Below are 19,734 nucleotides of genomic sequence, written 5' to 3' on the forward strand. Positions count from 1 at the left end.
TGGGGGTGCCTTGGGTCAGGATGCTGCCCTGAGCAGGTCCTTGAGGTAGAGAGTCCTCACTTGTTAGGTGAGTGACACCTAACATTGTCATTAAACCCTAGAGACTGGTGCTTTGTTCTGTGTTTTGGGTTGTTGTTAAACCCTAGGAAGTTGTTCTGTTCTCCTCTCACAGACATTCGAACCTGTAATTTATGGAGAGCTAGTTAATTGTGTTGACAACACATTTCTAATTTTTGGTGGTTGCTTGTTTATTTGAGAGCCTCCGTAACACCATACCATCTTCCCCCTCCCCATATCTATTTTATTTTGCCTTCAGTTTTCTTGAAAACCAGAAATTTGCACTTTAAATTCCAGGCAAGTATTAGAAAGATGAAAATGCCATTCAAAAAAACCCCAAAACTAAATATTTTAAAGAACTATTTAATAACTCTATTATATAGAAACAGAAGTTTTAAGTCTGGTAGTCAAGTTTGAAGTGTATTATTTCAAGAGAATTTACATACATCAGTCAAGTAGAAGATGTGTTACACAGAACAGAATAATATATTGGAAAGGAGAATCTGACTACACAGAAGTTTGTTTAAATGACTTTTGCCCTTCACTCAATCATGTAGATAGCAACAAATCTAGGACTTTCATTATATTTTACAAGAAACCACTAAGCCAAATGTGGTATTTTGCAATATATTCTAAGTCTCTTAGCAGCTTGACATTCAAGTATCTCATATCTGGCATTAAAAATAGTTTTCTTATGGCTTTGTTGACAATACAAATTTTGCAGAAAGAACAGAATACTCACTGAAACTACATTCACAAAGTCATCGTCAGACAAGGTCTCTAACATCTCAATGACCGAGGTGCGGATCAGCTTCAATGTCAATCCACTGACACTCCCGCTCCTAACAGAAATCCACAAGATAATAGAAAAGTTGAATTAAAAAAATTTTACTTAAAACATACAAGGAAAATACAGAGCACCAACCAGCACTCTCACAACTCTCACACTAAAATTGTGAATAATTCTCCTGAATTCTCCAACTCATCATTAGTGTCATTACATTACTATAATAAAAAATTAAGTCCAAAACTGTTATTCAAAGCCCCAGTCCCGTGGCACAGCTGAAGTCATAATGGTACATCATTTCCTCATTTTCATTTCAAGAAATCTGAGAGAGTTTATCACCTTCAATCAATGCATTATCTAAACATTTTCTACTCCTACACACAGATTTACAGCCTTAGATTTTCAGATACTCAAAACACAGCTTGTTTGATTCAAGGCAAAACCTAAGATGAAGTGAAGAAATAACAAATGTTGATAAAACTCACTGCAGATATGAAAGCACTTCACCACATTTAAAAGCATTAAATGCAAATTCTTTTACTGAGAATTTTTTCACCATAAAGTAATCTGTTTGACACAGGAGGTTCAGTCCCTCAACATAAGCTAAACAATGTTTTATAGTAACCAAACCTGGCATTTTTTAAATACGTATGGTAAAACATGCCAAGTCTGCATACATTCTCATCTTTCAGGCTCATGAAATCATGATTAGATCTACTGTAATGCTTCTAGTCATTTGGTTTTAGGTATGAGTTTTACAACAAATCTTGGCATGCACATGAGAAATTTTCAGTTGATTACTTCAGTAATTAAGAAGCTGAAAGCAGAATAATATCAAAGTGATTAAAAACCACTTCCTTGTCCCCAATTTAAAAACCTTTCAGGTTTGGTTTGGGTTTTTTGGAACTACTTTTTCCTGTGTATTTATTTTGTTCATACCAAGATTTTTGATACTTGCATATAAGTACTTCTTAATCCTGTCTCAATTTTTTAGCATACAGAGATTTCTTCAATATATTTTAGTGCTGTTATTCCTCTAATGTCAATATCCAGACATTAAACACTTACGCATCAACTAAAATAAGCATGTCTTTGGGAGATGCAGCTCCTTGGATATACCTGAAATAAATAAAGGATATGAATGACACATATTTGAAAATACATTTGTTGCGTGTGATGGAAGACACTCTGCAATCTCTAAACTAAATCTAGCTGAACCATCAAAATCCTCCTGTTGTAGCTAGTAGAAAATCATGTGCTACCATTTTCTCTCTTGCTGTGTCTTCTAAGTAAACCAAAATCTAAACCACATTAGAAGAGTCTGGAAGTAGGATATACTGATCAAAATTCACTATTTTCAGATGTTGATAACTGGAAGACATGAATGCTATTTCAGAGCTAAAGATCTTGATGACAGATGAATTATTACATCAGTGCAGTTTAGGGAAAAATATTTAATCCTTTGAAAGAATATATCCAGCTAGCATGGGTCCAAGTATCAATACACATTATGCCTTGAGAGGCTTACAGAAAAAAAATGAGAAACCACCCCACTGTTCTCTTGTCTTTTACCAATCTAGTGGGTTTTTTGCTGGTCTAAACCGCTGAGATATATTCGTGAACACCTGTAAAAGTCTGGAAGAACAGCTCAGTATAATGATCTGAATTGCATCTGATTTTGGCAGAAAATCAAAGTTTTTAACTGCCTTATACCTATTTGATAGTTATCTTCCTATGAAAAGGTCCATGTAATGCAACAGTACGATGCGCTAGAGTAGATATTGCATTACAAGGAATATTTGAAAATTGTTTATTCAGAAGAATTAACTGATTTTTTAAAAAGAAAATAGCAGTATCTAAAAGTAAGGAGTATTAGATATAAATAATCAGAAAAAATTGTCTTTGCAGTCATATGTAGAAAATAAGCAACATACATGTGTCAGTCCTTTAAAGAAAGCTTACCATGGTCTTCTGCGAACATCATACAGATCTATTTTGTTTGGAGTTCGACTTTTATCTACCCATGGGGAAGCTAAAAAGGAAAAAAAAAAATAAAATTAATTAAAAACTTTATCTTAAGTATTTTAAATACAGCAATATAATGAATCAATATCACAGATTTTACACTATATAAATATCAACATTTGGTATGGATAAAAAATTTCTCTATTTGTGTAATCTGTTTTTGAAATACCTATATACTCCTATATATATGAGCATATAATTTAATGCAATCAAACTATATATAGGTTAAGACCTTGAATGGCCAAGCTGTGTTGAAGAAACAATTACTGACTAAAATTGATCACTGATTTCAATGGAACCAAAATTTCAACCAAAATACTTTAGAATATGATATCACTTTTTTTTGGAAAAGGAAAGTACTTCATTTTAAAACGTTATAAGTAAATTAATGTTGTATAGAATAATACTGTACTGATCAGTTATGCACCTAAAAATTATACACTGACTCAAGAGAGCTTTCCCTAAAAATGCAAATTAGAAAAATAACATGGAAGTATCACATTTTCCGAAAATAACATGAGATGAAAACATTTGTGTATCTATAAAGAAAATGCTAAGATTAATAACCTTTTGCAAGGATTTAATCTAAGCTTTACCATAATTTTCAGCAAGGGTAGGAATCTTTTCCTTACTGAAAAACAAAATGAGCCTTTCAAAACCATTTGACAGCTTAATGAACACAAATAAAAATGTGAAAAGTTACAAGAAATGAAATAATGTTCCGCAATTTGCTGTCTCAGTGTATGCCAACAGCATTGGGGCTCATATTTCCTGAGGTTAATCATTTTTATGTCTAGGAAACAAAGAAAGATATAGGCAGCTCCAGGATTCTTCCTGAAAAAGCATTCATCTAAAACAAATTGGAAAAATTCTGATATCTCAATCCATCAATATAAAAGAAGCCACCAGCTTAGAGTGGCTGTCTATTTTTGATTTTACTAAATGAACCCTTTCCTATGTGACAATAACCTGAGTTGGCATATCAGTTACCAGAGTATTTAAACTGAACATAACCCACAGGACATTTATCAGTATACATTTATCAGCCACAGAAAACACTGCATATTGTTGTGCAACAGAAAAACATCAAACTCTATACAAGTATTGCCTATGATCTCAGACTAGACCACCTGAGAGGTTCTTCAAGACCTGAAGGGATAAGTCTGAAATTTCCAGAAATCGGAGAATCGAATTTTTGAGACTGGTATATGTCAAATTTGTAACTTAAGTATCATTACTTAGGTATGCACAAGTTAAATTCATGAGTATTTTATGAGCCTAAAGCCACGGTTAGCACATGTTCAATCATGGACTTTTTGGATTCGTCCAGACTAACCTATCCATTGGAATCCCATCTCAAAATCCATCCTTGTAGTACATTCCTTAAGACTTGCAAAATCTGCATCCAGTGTACTAATTTCAGTTTGTATTGTAAGTGGTTTAGGTAAAATAGCAAATATAAATCAAGGTACTGACAAACACTGCTATATCTTTGCTCAAATTTTCAGTCTTTCCACTGACATCCAATAATAGGCTATGCCCTTTCAAATATGTTCCCCTGAATTGACCCATATCTTAGACAGTCTTCATAAACTGAGAATTATCTGAATGTATGCATCTGGATTTATTTCAAAACAATGGATAAAATGTAATTTACACTGCTAGTGTGACAATAACTCTTAGCAATTTCCACTAAGTGAATTAAAACTTTTATTTTTTTAGTGTTGTTTTCTTCATTTAAAAGATAAGTCTAACTCCTTCACTGCATTCTCCAAAGCAAATGGATGGTGGTTCAAAGAGAATTTGAATGCAGAAGCTGAAGAAGAGTGCTTTTAACATCATCATATTCTACTGTAACAGTGGATACTGAATAGTTATTAATATAAAATTGAAACAATTTTCTAAAGTTTCACAAAATAACAGACTAGCTATCATAAATTAACTACTGAAAACCATCACATGAACATTTACCTACAATGTATCTGATGTCATAATCTTCAAGAAGATGATAGTGTGACTTACTTCACATACTATTTTGAATTATAATCTAACTTTTCTACGTTCTGAACTAAAATTTACAGAAACATGGGTTAAGATTACATTTTGTCTGTGTAACAGAAGACAATATGAGAAACAATTCAGCTACATTTTTCTGCAGAATTTGAGAGCTACAAATACATGTTAATGTAACCACCTGACAGGTAAGCACCTCACTTCCTTGTAGTCAACACCACTTGCCAAGACAGAACACACTTGGGAATTGGGTCCTTTAGACCAAAAATAGTGTGTCAATTCTTTCAGAAACATGAAGAGGCATAATTAATACTAACTTAAACTTGTGAGGAAACACCAAATAGCAAAATTTGAAGTGCCTGAAATTTTCTCTAATATTTCCAAAAGCATAAAATGGCTCTGTATTACAAAAGTTGGGGTTTTTTAACTGGAATACAAACCAGAATAAAACTTTTTTTAATTACTTTTGTTTCTTTTCCTTTCTTTCCCTCTCTTCATGGCAAAAATGTTCAAAACTTCTGGTTGAGACAGAGTAAAATGAAGGGTCTGAAGACAAATCTTTCCAAATAGCTCTTCAGAGAAGGCCCTTCTTTTAAGACTTGAGCAACTAAGACTTGCACTCAGTTCTACCATTGCTACTAGACTGCAACAAAGTTCAAACTGTCCCTTTCTGGCTACATCTATATTAGTAAGTTAAAAAGCACCACAAAAGGTAAGACGTTCACCAGAACTAGACTTAGAACTATTATGACAGTCTGGGTATACACAAAAGAAACTCTGAATAAACCACTCAGCACACTACTTACAGCCTATCTAATCCTTCTGGAGATTAGTGTGAGTGGTAACACAGTTTTTCATTTTGGGAGATAGACTGAGTGATGAACACAACAGCTAAATTCTACTTCCCTTTCACTAGCTTGGACCTTTCAGTATGCACAGTCCTGCAAAGATTGTCATCAGCTTCAGAGAGATCTGGAGAAGGTCTTTAAAAACATTTTTTCTTACCATGCTGTTAAGCCTGTATTTTCTGGTGCCACGTGTCAATAAATATTTTTTTCCTAATTAATATATTACCTTCTATTGAGACAAATATAACAAGCACTTACATGCTTAAGCTTCCATGTGAGGAAATTTTTCTGGATTTATGCTGTGACTGCGTAATTTTTCATCAGATATTAATGCGATCATACAAATACTAGTTAAGGAATATAATGTTTACTAAGAAAAATAGTTCTATTGATCTTTATAATGTTTTCTACTACAGTTTACATAATCTAGTAGTAAGTCTCTGCATGGCTAAACATAAATAAGGACTCAGCCCTTAGTATCTAAAATTTCATTCACACCAAAGAAGTGCTGAATTCCCTCTTCAACGTCAAGAATTAACATGACTAAATTACTTATTCTTCCTCAACTCTCTCTGGATTAACACTTTTAATTTTAGATGGCTTTGAATGGTCTTAAACCCATTAACTGGTTTTGGAAACATTGTGAGTATTTAAGGATCTTATTAAAATTGCTATTACTAGGAAACTGAAATTCCCTTAGGACATTTTATCTCTAATGATCTAATTTTAATTTACCCTGATTTTATATTTTAAAAATAATTTTAAAAAAGATGATAAATACTCTCTATGCAAAAATAAGTAATTATGCATTTATAATTATACAGAAATAATTAGAACGGATGGAGACCACTGAAAAAGACATCTGTTGTCTTGGTCCATATACAGGACACACTATAAAGCCATTTGGGGAAACTGGCTTACATCTTACTGACAAAAGCCATTACATGGTCTAAGATGAAAGCAAAATGAAATACACAAAAAGATGATTACACATTTTCCTAAAAAACTAAAATTGAAGATCAAGCATTTTGAGATATATGGTTTTATTTATATAATCTGTTGTTTAAAACATGCATTTTAATCAGATGTCTTGGAACCTGGCTCACTGAATGTCTTGAAGAAGTCAGCCTCACTGTGTTTCATTGTTGCATACTAATATCTTTGAACTATGTCAACACTACACAGTTCTCTGTTGCATACATTAGGCTTTAGTCATGTTCTCCTTTGATGATTTTCTTGTTTAGCATATGGTTAGATTTGATATTTTATAAAATATTCATTGGATTAGATATCCCTCCCACTTCTGCTGTTTGCATTATGGAGATAAGGGTCTGGCTATATTTCAAGAAAGAATAAGGCATGCTCTTCTGTTATTTCTGCACATGTAGAGTGGAAATCCTCAGTTTTATTGATTACGTGCAAAACCATTCAATGCAGTACAGAGGTTGTCTCAGGGCAAAGTGACAGTAAATGAAAGTATTCCTCAGGAAAGGGAGACCTTGGCTACATCTGCCCATTTTTTAATTCATGAGATGATTCCAGAGGCATAGGTGAGTGTCTTGGGGGAGGCCTTCCTGAAACTCTTGCTGAATGAGACCTCAGTTACATCTACACTGCTCTACTGGTTAGGTGTGCATGTGCAAGGAACAGAGAGGCACAGATGAATTATTTACGACTTTACATCCCTGTAACACATTTGGGGAAAGAGACTAAAAACTGATAGTAAACCAGTAACATATGTATATATATATGCATAGGTAACATATGCCAATTATCAAATCCCAGACAGCATCATCTTACTCTGATGCTAATTTCATTACCTTTTCATCTCAGAGGGTTACCAGGTAGTCAACATCAATACAGCATTTACCAGGTTAGGCAAACAAATATTTGTTTAAGTTGAATTTTACCTTATTATTTCTAAAATAAACATTCATGTCAATATTCAGAACATCCATAAACAGAGACTATTCAATTCCCTGTGCCAGATTCAGTAAAATCTTCCTCAGATGAAGCAAAGGTGCAACCTATGGCTTACACTTTGCCTTTAGTTTCATTTTGTATTTCTTCCATCTTATAGTGAACTTATGTGAACAAAACTGGATTCGGGTATGAGATAGCCCACACTTGTTGGGAAACGTGGTACTCCTCAGCTCATTACTCAGAAAGAAGTCATGTGAATTTTGATGTGGCAGCAGCACCATTGCAGAATTATTCAGTTATTTTTCAATAAAGGTGAAAAGTGATGAGACGTGGTAGTTAAAAATAATAAACAGCTATAACTTAAAAATAATAAACAGCCTTAACTTTAATAACCCCTAACATTAATCATCATAAAGTGTTTTGCAGCACTATATTTAAAACTCAGGATATTTAACATCTTTGTTGGTGACATGGACAGTGGGATTGAGTGCACCCTCAACAAGTTTGCTGGCAACACCAAGCTGTGTGGTGCGGTCAACAGTCTGGAGGGAAGGGATGTGTCATCCAGAGGGACCTAGACAGGCTGGAGAGGTGGGCCCATGCAAACCTCATGAAGTTCAACAAGGTCAAGTGCAAGGTCCTGCACATGGGTTGGAGCAATCCCAAGCAAAAATACAGGCTGGGCAATGAGTGGATTGAGAGCAGCCCTGCAGAGAAGGACTTGGGGGTATTAGTGGATAGAAAAATGACTATGAGCCGGCAATGTGCACTCGTAGCCCAGAAGGCCAGTTGCATCCTGGGTTGCATCAAGAGAAGTGTGGCCAGCAGGTCAAGGGAGCTGATTCTGTCCCTCCACTCTGCTCTTATGAGATCCCCTCTGCAGTGCTGTGTCCAGGTCTGGGGCCCCCAAAGAAGAAGGACATGGACCTGCTCGAGCAGGTCCAGAGGAGGGCCATGAAGATGATCAGGGGGCTGGAGCACCTCCCCTATGAGGACAGGCTGAGAGAGTTGGGGTTGTTCAGCCTAAAGAAGAGAAGGCTCTGGGGAGACCTTATAGCAGTTTTCCAGCACCTAATGGGGCCTACCAGAAAGCTAGAGAGGGACTTTTTATAAGGGCATGAGGTGATAAGACGTGGGGTAACGCTCTTAAACTGAAAGAGGTAGATTTAGATTAAAGAAGAAATTCTTTCCTGTGAGGGTGGTAAGACACTGGCACAGGTTGCCCAGAGAAGCTGTGGATGGCCCCTCCCTGGAAGTGTTCAAGGCCAGGTTGGACGGGGCTTTGAGCAACCTGGTCTAGTGGAAGGTGTCCCTGCCCATGGCAGGGGGGTTGGAACTAGATAGTCTTTAAGGTCCTTTTCAACCTAAACCATTCTATGATTCTATGCTGATCATCATACAGAAAAGAAAGGATAATCATCTGACAGATTTTTTTTTCAGAATGTATTACCTATGTGCTTATGGGCAATACTGAGCTCAGTTTCATCCCAAATCAGTTCAGCAATCTATTTATATGTGAACAGTCCATACGCAAACAAATCCATTGTTTTATTGGTTCCCAAGATGCCTAAAGAAACGAAAGCAATTTGAACACACTGCAGTGTGCAACTTAAAATTAACCCCTTCAATGTCTCTGTGTTATCTGAATTCAGAGGTAAATATTTCTGCTTCTGCATTTATAAACTGAATTTCATCCTCAATAAATGTGTTGCTCACATTGGTTTCATCTGGACTAGCCACCATCCTCACAAAGGGGGCTGGAATATCAGAGCTTGAGGAGAAGAGGTACAGAAGCAACAAGATGTTTTGCTGGGTTTTTGTTGCTGTTTTTCTCCTATAAGAGCAAATTCTGGAGATTTCAATTTGTATCATAAAAACACAGAGATGGTATGAACCTCACTATGAATGTAGGGTGGCCTGCTGGATGCAATTTCATTAACTCCCTAGAAATAACACATTATCCTGTAACTAGGTGGATCTGCTCGCACAACTACAGCATTCAGCACATCACTTTTGAAAAACGAGCCACAATAAAATCTTACAATACGATTGTAAGATTTTCCATTTCATGAGTATGGTTAGATTCAAATCATGTCAGCCCATGTCCTTTTCTCCCAGATTTCAACAAAAAAAAAGGAAGTGAATGATACTCAGAGAGGCTTATTTCAATGTAAAAAGTAGAACTATCCAACTTACACACTAATGGAACTAATTGATAATTTATAAGCTGCATAAATGGGAAAGTGGTTTGGGTTTTGTTTTGTTTTTTTACTTTAATGGTTCCTTTAAATGTTGAGTTGTCAACAGGAACTGACAGCTATAAAATATAAAACCTTTTTTTTTTTTTAAAAAAAAAAAAAAGTGAAGTACTCAGGTTTTCAAGGTTTTTGATTCATTTTGTATGGATTTTTTAGGCTTTCTAGTCTCTTAGTATCTGCTTCAGTAATGATGTTTTCGTAGAGTTCAATATCATGGCCACAACACTATTGCTTGCCATTAATGGTTAACACAAGAGCAGCTGTGCACAGCACATCCTTCATTTGGAGAGATACCATTTTATTTTATTAGAAATTGATTTCTAAAGCTCTTCCATTATTAATTTGTCTAAGCAGGGAATGCTCCAGTAGTTGAGTGAGACCTGCTTCACTGACATCTGGAAATAGGTTCAAGATTTTTTAGTTTGTTTTTTGTTTTTGTTTTTTTTTTTTTATGAAGGGGAAGAGATAATACTAGCTCTTCTCTATCCATATTTTTAATCCAGAATTTTAAGACTTTAGGGACAAAATTATTTTTCTGGATAATCAACACTGCACCATTATCTTTTCTTTATCTGTGAATTTCTCCTTTTAACACCTTGTAAGCTCTAATTACATAGGAATATCCTAGTAAAATACTGGCATGAGCGGTGTAAAAATACTTTTCTGTAATTAATTCAAGCTCCCATCATATTATACTTATTTATTATGTAGATAAACAAAGTAAGGCTATACACAAGGCAAATCTATAGTAAAAAAGGAAAGAATAAAATGGTTCTTATTGCTGTATTCTTCAGCACTGATATTACAAAAATCCTGAGAAGATTAACACACCTACTGATGTTTAAACAATGCCTTGAATTTAAGTATGAGTTAATGAATATAATAGCACATTGAATCTTAAAAAACCTTGGTGTTATACATATTCCTGGCTTGAATCTCTAACCTTCAGAGGATCACTGAAGAAGTAATTTTATCTCTCTATACCTGTTCTTTTTATCTGAAAAATGAGGACAGTGATGTTTTTATTACTTTTAAACCAGAAGGTGTTTTGGCGATGAAAATTAAGCTCTGTGTTATATGCCATGCAGTATACCTATGCCCTGCAATGTAGAATAAAATAACCTAGGGGCATTTGAGAACATGAAGCCTCCTAGAACAGGACTGGAGAAGCCTGTAGCATAGAAGAAACAAAACAGCATCCAGTGCTGTCTATTGGGAAAGGCTGCCAGCATGTGCTGTCCCTTCAGTCACACTGTGGGGCTGTCTAAAGGATTCTAATAAAACTCTGACTTGTTCTGTTTACTAGTACAGATATACTTTTAAAACTGAGGGAGCAGATGAGCTTAAGAAACATCTGTATGCATGAGTAAGACATACTCAGATGTGCTTAAAGTAAGAATTAAGATTATGTAGGCACTCAACTCCAACACTGAAATCTTGTTCAGTATCTACTCATTTAGCTAAGAAGGACTGTAACTTCAGAGATACTTTGCAACTTGAATTTAATACTTCTCAAGTAAACAGAGACATATCTCCATAAAAGGACTGCCAACATCTCAAAATGCTGCTCCATGTTTATGTCACCTGGAAGTCTGGCAAAGAGTCAGTCTCCTTAGGAAACACTATTTCTCTTCATCAGTATGAAGTTCCTAATGTTGGCCTCAGAAGTTGATATTGTAGCACTTTTTACTGGCTTTCTCATAGTTAAATGAGCCTGGGCATAGCCAAAACAAAGTCCTCCTTTACTTATTTCCATTCTTCTCCCACCCTCCTTCTCTAACATGGGTAAGGTCAAACAAAGATGACAAATCTGTGTGTCTAGGTTACGTGATAAGAGAAGGGCCACAGAGCTGCAGGCTGGAGGCTGGTTTTGTCTCTATGGAAGGAAAAAAAACCCAAAAAACCAAAAAAACCAGAAAGAAGTCACATTGCTATGCAGCACTTTGGGAGAGTGGAAGTTGCCAGACATACCGTATTGGGAAAGCAAGTTTTAAATTTAATTTCCCATAGGCCTTTGTTAAATCTCCAGATGGAAGTGGGAAGATTTGGAACATCTGGGGACAGGATAATATTTCTTCTTCAGTTTTATGAATTGCCTCAAATTTTTGGATCTTGATCAAGTGTGGCACATTCCCACATTCAGCACACTGCAGACCAAATACTGTCACACCAAGTCTAGGTTCAACATTTCTTCATAAAAGCTGCTGAATCTATTAATGCATCATCATGTTACTGTTATTGCTATATAAAACCCACTCACCAGAATCTGAAACTATCCGTATCAGTACTTCTCTTTCTAGTATTACCTCTGGCAAATATTATATAGTATACTTCCCTGAGAGAGCTGAGTTGGTGTTGCTGATCAACCAGGCTTTTTATTAAACATTCATCTAAAGCAAGAGTGTGTTTTCATTTAAGTAATCCTTTGCAGCCAAACTTTTTTAAGTGTATTTATTGCTATAACTAGAAAGCTACCTACATCATATTTAACTGCAAATCGATGTCTGCTGTCTGCAGTCCAAAACAAAATGTATCCTTTACTAAGGATCTTTACCTTACAAGAAAAAGTAAACAAAGAGAAAGGTGGTATCTGGCAAAAGGCACATAAATATAAAGTGGTTTTTAAATTTGTTTAATTAGTAATTGCTACAGTGAAAATAGTATGCTTCCCGTTGCAGCATTTTAATGAAACATTGATTAACAATTATAATCTTCATTGCCTCTATAATTAGGAAGGATTTCAAGATTAGAAGAGGAACGGGTTGGTTTGTACCTACACTTCCAAGCAGCCTGCCAAAAATTTGATATTAAATTGTTCTTTCGATAGCTGCTTTCTAAAACCTAGCAGTAAAATTCGCTGGGTAAATACCTCACAAAATGGAAATAACTTAATATCTGTCAAACCATATTCAACTACTTTAATTAAATTAATTTATTTTTGTGTAACAGATTTGTCCACTGCTCTGTGGCTAACTATAAATTAAATCGGCAGTCTGATCTATATTAAAGTACCTTTCTGTCTACTTGGAGTCAACGAAGTTCTACATGTTCAAGTCCACAGGGAATGGATTCAAGGTTTAAAACAACAAAAAAAAAAGTTTAATTTTTCAAACTCTTGCCACAAAAGAAAAATCTCTTTGTAAACAATATTATAAAAAAAACCCAAAACATTGCAATTTTATGTCTTTGCAAATTTCAATTGGATTGGAACGAATTGGCAATTTCAATGATCTTGATAAAATGCTGTCGGATTACTGCTTTTAATTTGAATCAAAACCTACTGAAACCCAATGTCTGGGCTAGAATTAGGCTAGCGTTGTCTTAAAATGACATCATAAAAGATAATACCAGTTTCTATAATTAGAAGTATAAACTCAAAAATTAGGCAGGAAGATATACATCTAGTAGTACTGAGAAGGTGCTTTAACTTTTATACTAATTTGTGGTCTTGCCATCTCACAGAGAATCCAAATTTTAAACTTGGTGGCTTACAGTTTTCCCAATGAAACTCTTCTGATTTTGTTTACTGTTTTCAAAAATTTGCCTTTCAAAATTCCATAATATCAATTTTTAGGAAAGTTTGCTTAAAAGGACCCTACAAAACACATTTCAGCTTTCTTTCATGGTAGTAGTGAAAACTGAGTCTTAGTCTTGAGTTATACATAAATAATGGACAATTGTTCCCTTGCAGAACAAAGGCTGGGAACTTCTACAAATATTTTTAAACCTGGTAGAAACTAGAATTTAAAACATGCATTCAAGAAAACTGAGCCCTCAGACAAAAACAAAAAGGAAAAAAAAAAAGAAGTTATTTACATGCCCAGCCCTATCTTGCCTTCTGCAGACAACTCAAATTCTGTTTGCAAACTGAACTTTAAGAAACACAAAGGGTTTTCTCATACAAGTTATATGTGGGAGATGATCGGAAAAGCTGATTGTGATTTCCTGTTGAAAAGAAGAAAAGAAATGGTAACAAATCCCCCAAAATGCCACCATGTAAATTGAGATTCCATTTTTTCTGACATGACTCAAGATAGCTTCTGAGCATACACTAGACAGTAGTATGCGATAATAACCTCAAGGTCCCTGTGGCTGCAGATCAGACAGGACCATACACAAAACAGTATCATGTCTAACAGAACACAATACATATGCACTATATGCTTTTATGTTTGGGTCTGGCTTTTCTGGTCAGGCTTGCTAATGCAAAAAAAGTAACGGAAATTCTGATCTCAGTTACATTCTGGCACATGAATATTTCATATTTTTAACCATTTTTTTAATTCCCAGATTTAAATGCAGTTTCAATTCAATTTTACTAAATCTGATCCCATCAGTCACATTGTATCTTCTTGCTATGGAAATTAAGTTTAGAAATGAAAGCCTAAACAAAAGAAATCCCTCCCCTACAGCTTCATGAGAATGTATTATTTACTTGGATATTGGTCACAAAGGATTCTGTATGTATTGCTTACAAGACTATGAGCAAAAATGCCTCTGGTAATGATATGTTTGTAATATGAAGACTGAGGCATTACAGTTGGCTGTGAAAAAACTCACTTAAAATGTCTGAACCATTTGATTTCAATGACTTGAAAATTTCACCAGTCAGTCTGTTACATGTTTTAACAATTTCAGCATATTTTAATTATTGTTAAGAATTATTAAATGTCAAAAAAATTAAATTAAATGCCCAGAAATTATCCACATTTTGGGCAAAAATATATTGTATATTAAACCTGTAACATTTCACATTTTTTATGTGTTAGTAGTAGCTCTGTGTTAACGACAGGTGAAGTAGCCTATCATAACCTGAATAGAAAATTTTAATCATGCAAAATCCAAAGTACTTGCAAGCTAACTTCATTACATCCAATGTAATAATTTTCAGGTTGTTTGCAAACAACCACTATATGGCCTGTACCTAGTTTTTGCACTGATAGATGAACATGGACAGAAAAAATATGGAGTCTTCTTCTCATCTGCAATCAATAAGCCAACAAATGCAATTCAGTTTCTGAGCAGAAGGAATTTGTGTGGTGCTACTTTCTCTCAGCAAACATTAAAGGAAAAATTATGAAGGGAGAATTTATGGAATAAATTGTAGTCTCACACAAATGGGCTTATTTCTTCAGATAAAATCAGTCTGTTCCTTAAAAATGAAGGGCCCTACATGCACCAGTGGACTCTTCAGCCTCCTAGGTAGTTGCTGCCTATGTTCAAGCCCACGTTTACATGGTGCAGACATGTAACCTGGGATTACTGATGTGGGAAGAGGGAAGGAACAAAAAGCTGCAGGAAATCTCCTTGGAGCCTCTGCCTCTTGGCTTGGGAGCTTCATTTAAGCTCAAGCCCTTGTTCCTTGCCTGAGCTACCCTGTATGGATGTCTGTGCACCATGGTTTATTTTGCTGATCCTGACCTTGACTCAGGAACTTCTGTGCCTGACATGAGACTGCCTTGTCAATACGGACTTGTTGGTCTGACATGTGAAGCTGACCCCAGGACAAGCGCTGTGTGCATCGGGAGGTCTCAATATGACTTACTTTTTTAACCTTGTCTTTTCCACACATTAGCATTTGTGTTGAAGAAAAAAAAATAAACAAATAACACCCTACTTAAAACACGTGCTGACTACACTGTTACTTCTGAACTGACGGTAATTCTATAAAAAAGAGTAAGACTGGAAGTCAAAAAGCTTTCTTCATGTGGATGAGTACCTCTGCCCTGGCTGATCCATCAGTTGTACACTTCCATAGTGGCCCAGCACTCCTCGATACTCCCTACACAGACAGATACTGCAAACACAACTAGACATGTTATGAAAACAATTACACATTATGTTGTTTCTGTTGTTCTGAATGAGTATTAAGATTTCTGTGTGAGTTTTTTCCAAGTTTTCTTTTGAAAATGGAGGAAAACACAGACTGAAAACGAAAACTCTACTGTGATGGAGGCTGCTCACCCACCCCATCAGCTATTTATATACACTTGTAAGATCCCTCTGAGTCTCATCTTCTCCAGGATGAAAGCTAGCTCTCTCAGTCTCTTCTCATATGAGAGATCCTCCAAGTCTTTAATCCTCTTTGTGGTTTTTCAGTAAACCACTGTTTACTGTCTCTCTTATACTGTAGAGTCTAGAATTGGATATTTCACTCCAGATGTGTCTTAGCAGTGCTAAGTCAAGGGGAATGATAACTTCCTCCACCTGCTAGAAATGCTTTGCCTAATGCATCCCAGGCTGTCTTTGGCCATGTCCAACTTCTCCATCAGGGCCTCCATTTTTTTTTCTGTAAAGTTGCTCGCCAGCTAGTCAGCCCCTGCAGGTCCTGGTGCCTGCAGTTATTCCTCTACCAGGTACAGAACTTCACATTTCCCTTTGTTCAACTCCATGAGATTCCTTCCAGCTCAATTCTCCAGCCTGTTAAGGTCCCTCTAAATGGCAGGACAATCATCTTGTGCATCAGCCACTCCCAGTTTTGTACCATTTACAGACTTGCTGAGGGTGAACCCTGTCCCACCATCCAGGTCAGTAATGAAAATGTTGAATAGCATTGGCCCCAGTATTGAATCCTGAGGTACATCACTTTTGACTGGCCTCTGGCTGGACTTCATGCCACTTCTCATAACCCTTTGAGATCAGCAGTTCAGACAGTTTTCAGTCCACCTCACCGTCCATTTATCTATCTAAGCTGTACTTCATCAGTTTGTCTGTGAGGATGTTAAGGGAGAAAGTGTCAAAAGACTTCTTGAATTCAAGACAAATAACATTACTGCTTTTCCCTCATCCACCAAGTCTGTCATCTCATCATAGCCAGTTATCAGGCTGATCAGGCATGATTTTCCCTTTCACCCATGCTGACCACTCCCAATAAACTACTTGTCCTTACTATGCTTCAAAATAGGTTCCAGGAGGACTTGCTCCATCACTTTCCTAGGGACTAAGATGAGTCTGACACCTTGTAGTTCCCCAGATCCTCCTTCTTGCCCTTCTTGAAGATAGAAGTGATAGTAATTTCCTTAGAAAAGAAGGAACCTCAGGACCCTCTACAGGTTTCCATGACCTTTCAATGATAATCAAAGATGGCATTCCAATGACATCCACCAGTCCCCTCAATACTCACGGGTGCATTCCATCAAGCCACAAGGACTTGTGCATGCCCAGTTTGTTTAAATGTTCCCTAACCCGATCCTCCTCCACTGAGGGCAAGTCAACATTGCTCCAGAATTTCCCTCTGATTACAGAGGCCTGAAATCACTGAGGGCTGGTCTTACAAATATGAACTAAGTTAAAGAAGGTAGTGAATACCTTGGCCTTTTCTGTGTCTTCTGTCAACAAGTCCCCTGCCCCAACATGGAGCAGCAGGCCCACATTCTGCAGCAAGTCCATGTTTTCCTCAGTTTCTCCTTTTGCTGCTGATGTTCCTGTAAAAGCTCTTATTGTTGCCCTTCATATCCCTCACCAGATTCAGCTCCAAGTGGGCTTTGGCTTTTCTAACTGTGTTTCTACATGCTTGGACAGTGTCTCTGTATTCCTCCCAGGTCATCTGTGCTTGTTTCCACCTCCTGTACACTTCCCTTTTAAATTAAGAATTTTATCAGGTATCTTCATCACCTGAAGATAGATTCCTGTCTTGATTCTGATACAACTCCATAAATGTATGTAAAAAGGAAAATGCTTTCTTACAATGTTGAAACCATCTCTTGAAAGAAAGACTAATTTGTGATATATATAACTTTAAACATAAGAATGACTATATATTACATCCTTCCTAAAAGTTCTATTCACTTTATTTGTTTATTCTTCTGAACTCTTTTATTAAACTACTGTTTACTTACTCTTGAGTTGTTCAGAGCTCGCAGAATAGCTAATAGAAATCTTAAAATTACTCTTGGCATCTTCATATCAGAATGAATGGTTGCCAGCCCAGTAATAGAGCCTAGCATTTCTCTTCACAAATATGCTGCCATTGGAACTAATGAAAATGTTGATACTAAATACCCTCACTAATCTTTAAAATTATTTTAGGCAAGACACACTTTCATAAATAATTTAAAGAAGAAAAAGTTCAGTATGAGGAAACTCATACCGACTCTTTAAGTCAAGCTGAATAAAACTCTAACCAAAAGAGGTGAAAAAATAGGTTTGAAGCCCATGGAGGCATTCTGCATCTTTGGCTCTTCTATGCCATTTCTGTCTTGATGTTTGAGAATGGGAGCTGAACTGAATATATTTTAGGGAAAAATAGTTAATAAACAAAATGAAGCAATGTGTTAATCTATAAAGACTGAAGTTGACCTCAATGCAGTCTCTAATGTTTCTATTGGGGCATCTTGCAAGGTAAACATAGGAAGTCGCTATACAGTTGCTTTTTATCCCTGGCACTTGTTCTGCCATCACTGCAAATATCAACATACATGTGTGTTGATGTGTATATTTCTAATACTTATCTTTATTGCACATCTGTATCTATCCATCTACACAAATATCTTCCTAAATCTGGCTTGCCTGGATTACATATTTTCTTCTACTTCAGAACAAAATCAAAGGTAACACCACATACAATGTGCTCTTCTCCTCAGTAAAATGACATTTTGCATAAGGAACATTTGATGGACTACTTAAATCGTAATATTAAAGGAAGCGAGTACTTTGCCACCGTTACTTCCTCTGCCTACTGCTGTTAATTATTTTTGTAAAATAGTTTCCTATTCTTATTCTACTGCATCTAATTACTATTGTGTCTAAGCCTAATACCATTTATTATCATATATAAAGAAAGAGGTCTGAGGAAAGGAACTGCCATGCATCTCAACCTAGGTTGAGAAGGAACGAAGCTGTCTTGTCCTCTCGATAGAGACAAGAGAACACAAATGTACCAAAGCAGCAGACAAAGCACAGCTGAAAATTATATGAAATCATATATGTGATGCTAAAGCAGTGTACAACAGTACCAAAAATAGAATATATGTAGGAAACAATGGGGTATATGTAATAGAAAAATAACCTTATATTTCACACATACTCTCCACCCGTAGGATCACTCATAGAAAGATCCTTTCATGCTGCTGGTTACTATGGTGACAAGGACAGCCCAAGAGCCTACTTAGGACAGAAGTGATGTACCATCTAGCCCATTACTCAAGGCAGTGTGATACTATCAGATAAAAACATTAGTTCAAGAAACCTGTGATTGAAGACACCCTCTACAGCTAGAGGTACCAGAGATCAATTTTTTTTAAGGGAGGAAAGACTGAGTGGATATATTTCAGATAATAATGAGCAGACTTATCTATGCATTTTCATTTTAGGTTTTGATACTTCCAAATTCTTTCACAAACATCAATACTATGAAGAAATTCATCACTTTGAATCAGGCTTCCCTAAGGCCGATATAATGAAGCACCGTTTTATAATTTATAATATTACTTGAAAAAAGCAAATGTGAAAAACATCCATTCCAGTATATGAAACTTGATTTCATTTTCAGAACATTTGTGTATGTCAGCAAACTGAGATGAAGAGTTTACAAAAAGAGAAAGATGGACAACCTTGCACAAAGACCTATTCTAAAAGTCTAAAACCCAAAGGGCTTACCAATTTGAGCTATAAATGGAAGAAAGTGGGAAGGAGAAGACTCACAGAAAAATGCACATACAACTTCAGGACTGTCAGACTGCTCTAGGTTACTCTGTGTGTGCAGAATTTAAGAAGTGGGGAATTACTCAGAAATTTATGAAGTTAATTTCTGACAGGACTAGACAGCTAATAAGGACATAGACACTTATCAGTAGAATAAGCAGGAGGTGTGAGGATCTTTAAA

General features: G+C 36.0%; 1 protein-coding gene across 9 annotated transcripts in view; it reads right to left on the reverse strand.

Annotated features, from left to right (window-relative positions):
* Positions 1–19,734, reverse strand: part of CACNA2D1 (calcium voltage-gated channel auxiliary subunit alpha2delta 1) — a 433,456-nt gene that overhangs the window by 110,956 nt on the left and 302,766 nt on the right. For all 9 annotated transcript variants that reach the window (XR_012623660.1, XM_074827917.1, XM_074827916.1 and 6 more), the window contains exons 8-10: positions 2,807–2,876; positions 1,913–1,963; positions 800–899 (exon numbers count right to left, since the gene is read on the reverse strand). Coding sequence is in view for 8 of the 9 variants with exons in the window: in XM_074827917.1 (XP_074684018.1) it covers positions 800–899; positions 1,913–1,963; positions 2,807–2,876 (221 nt within the window). In the remaining variant the exon portion in view is untranslated. The remainder of the gene's footprint in view (positions 1–799; positions 900–1,912; positions 1,964–2,806; positions 2,877–19,734) is intronic.

Source organism: Strix aluco, chromosome 5 (assembly GCF_031877795.1).
Source record: "Strix aluco isolate bStrAlu1 chromosome 5, bStrAlu1.hap1, whole genome shotgun sequence".
Taxonomy (NCBI): domain Eukaryota; kingdom Metazoa; phylum Chordata; class Aves; order Strigiformes; family Strigidae; genus Strix; species Strix aluco.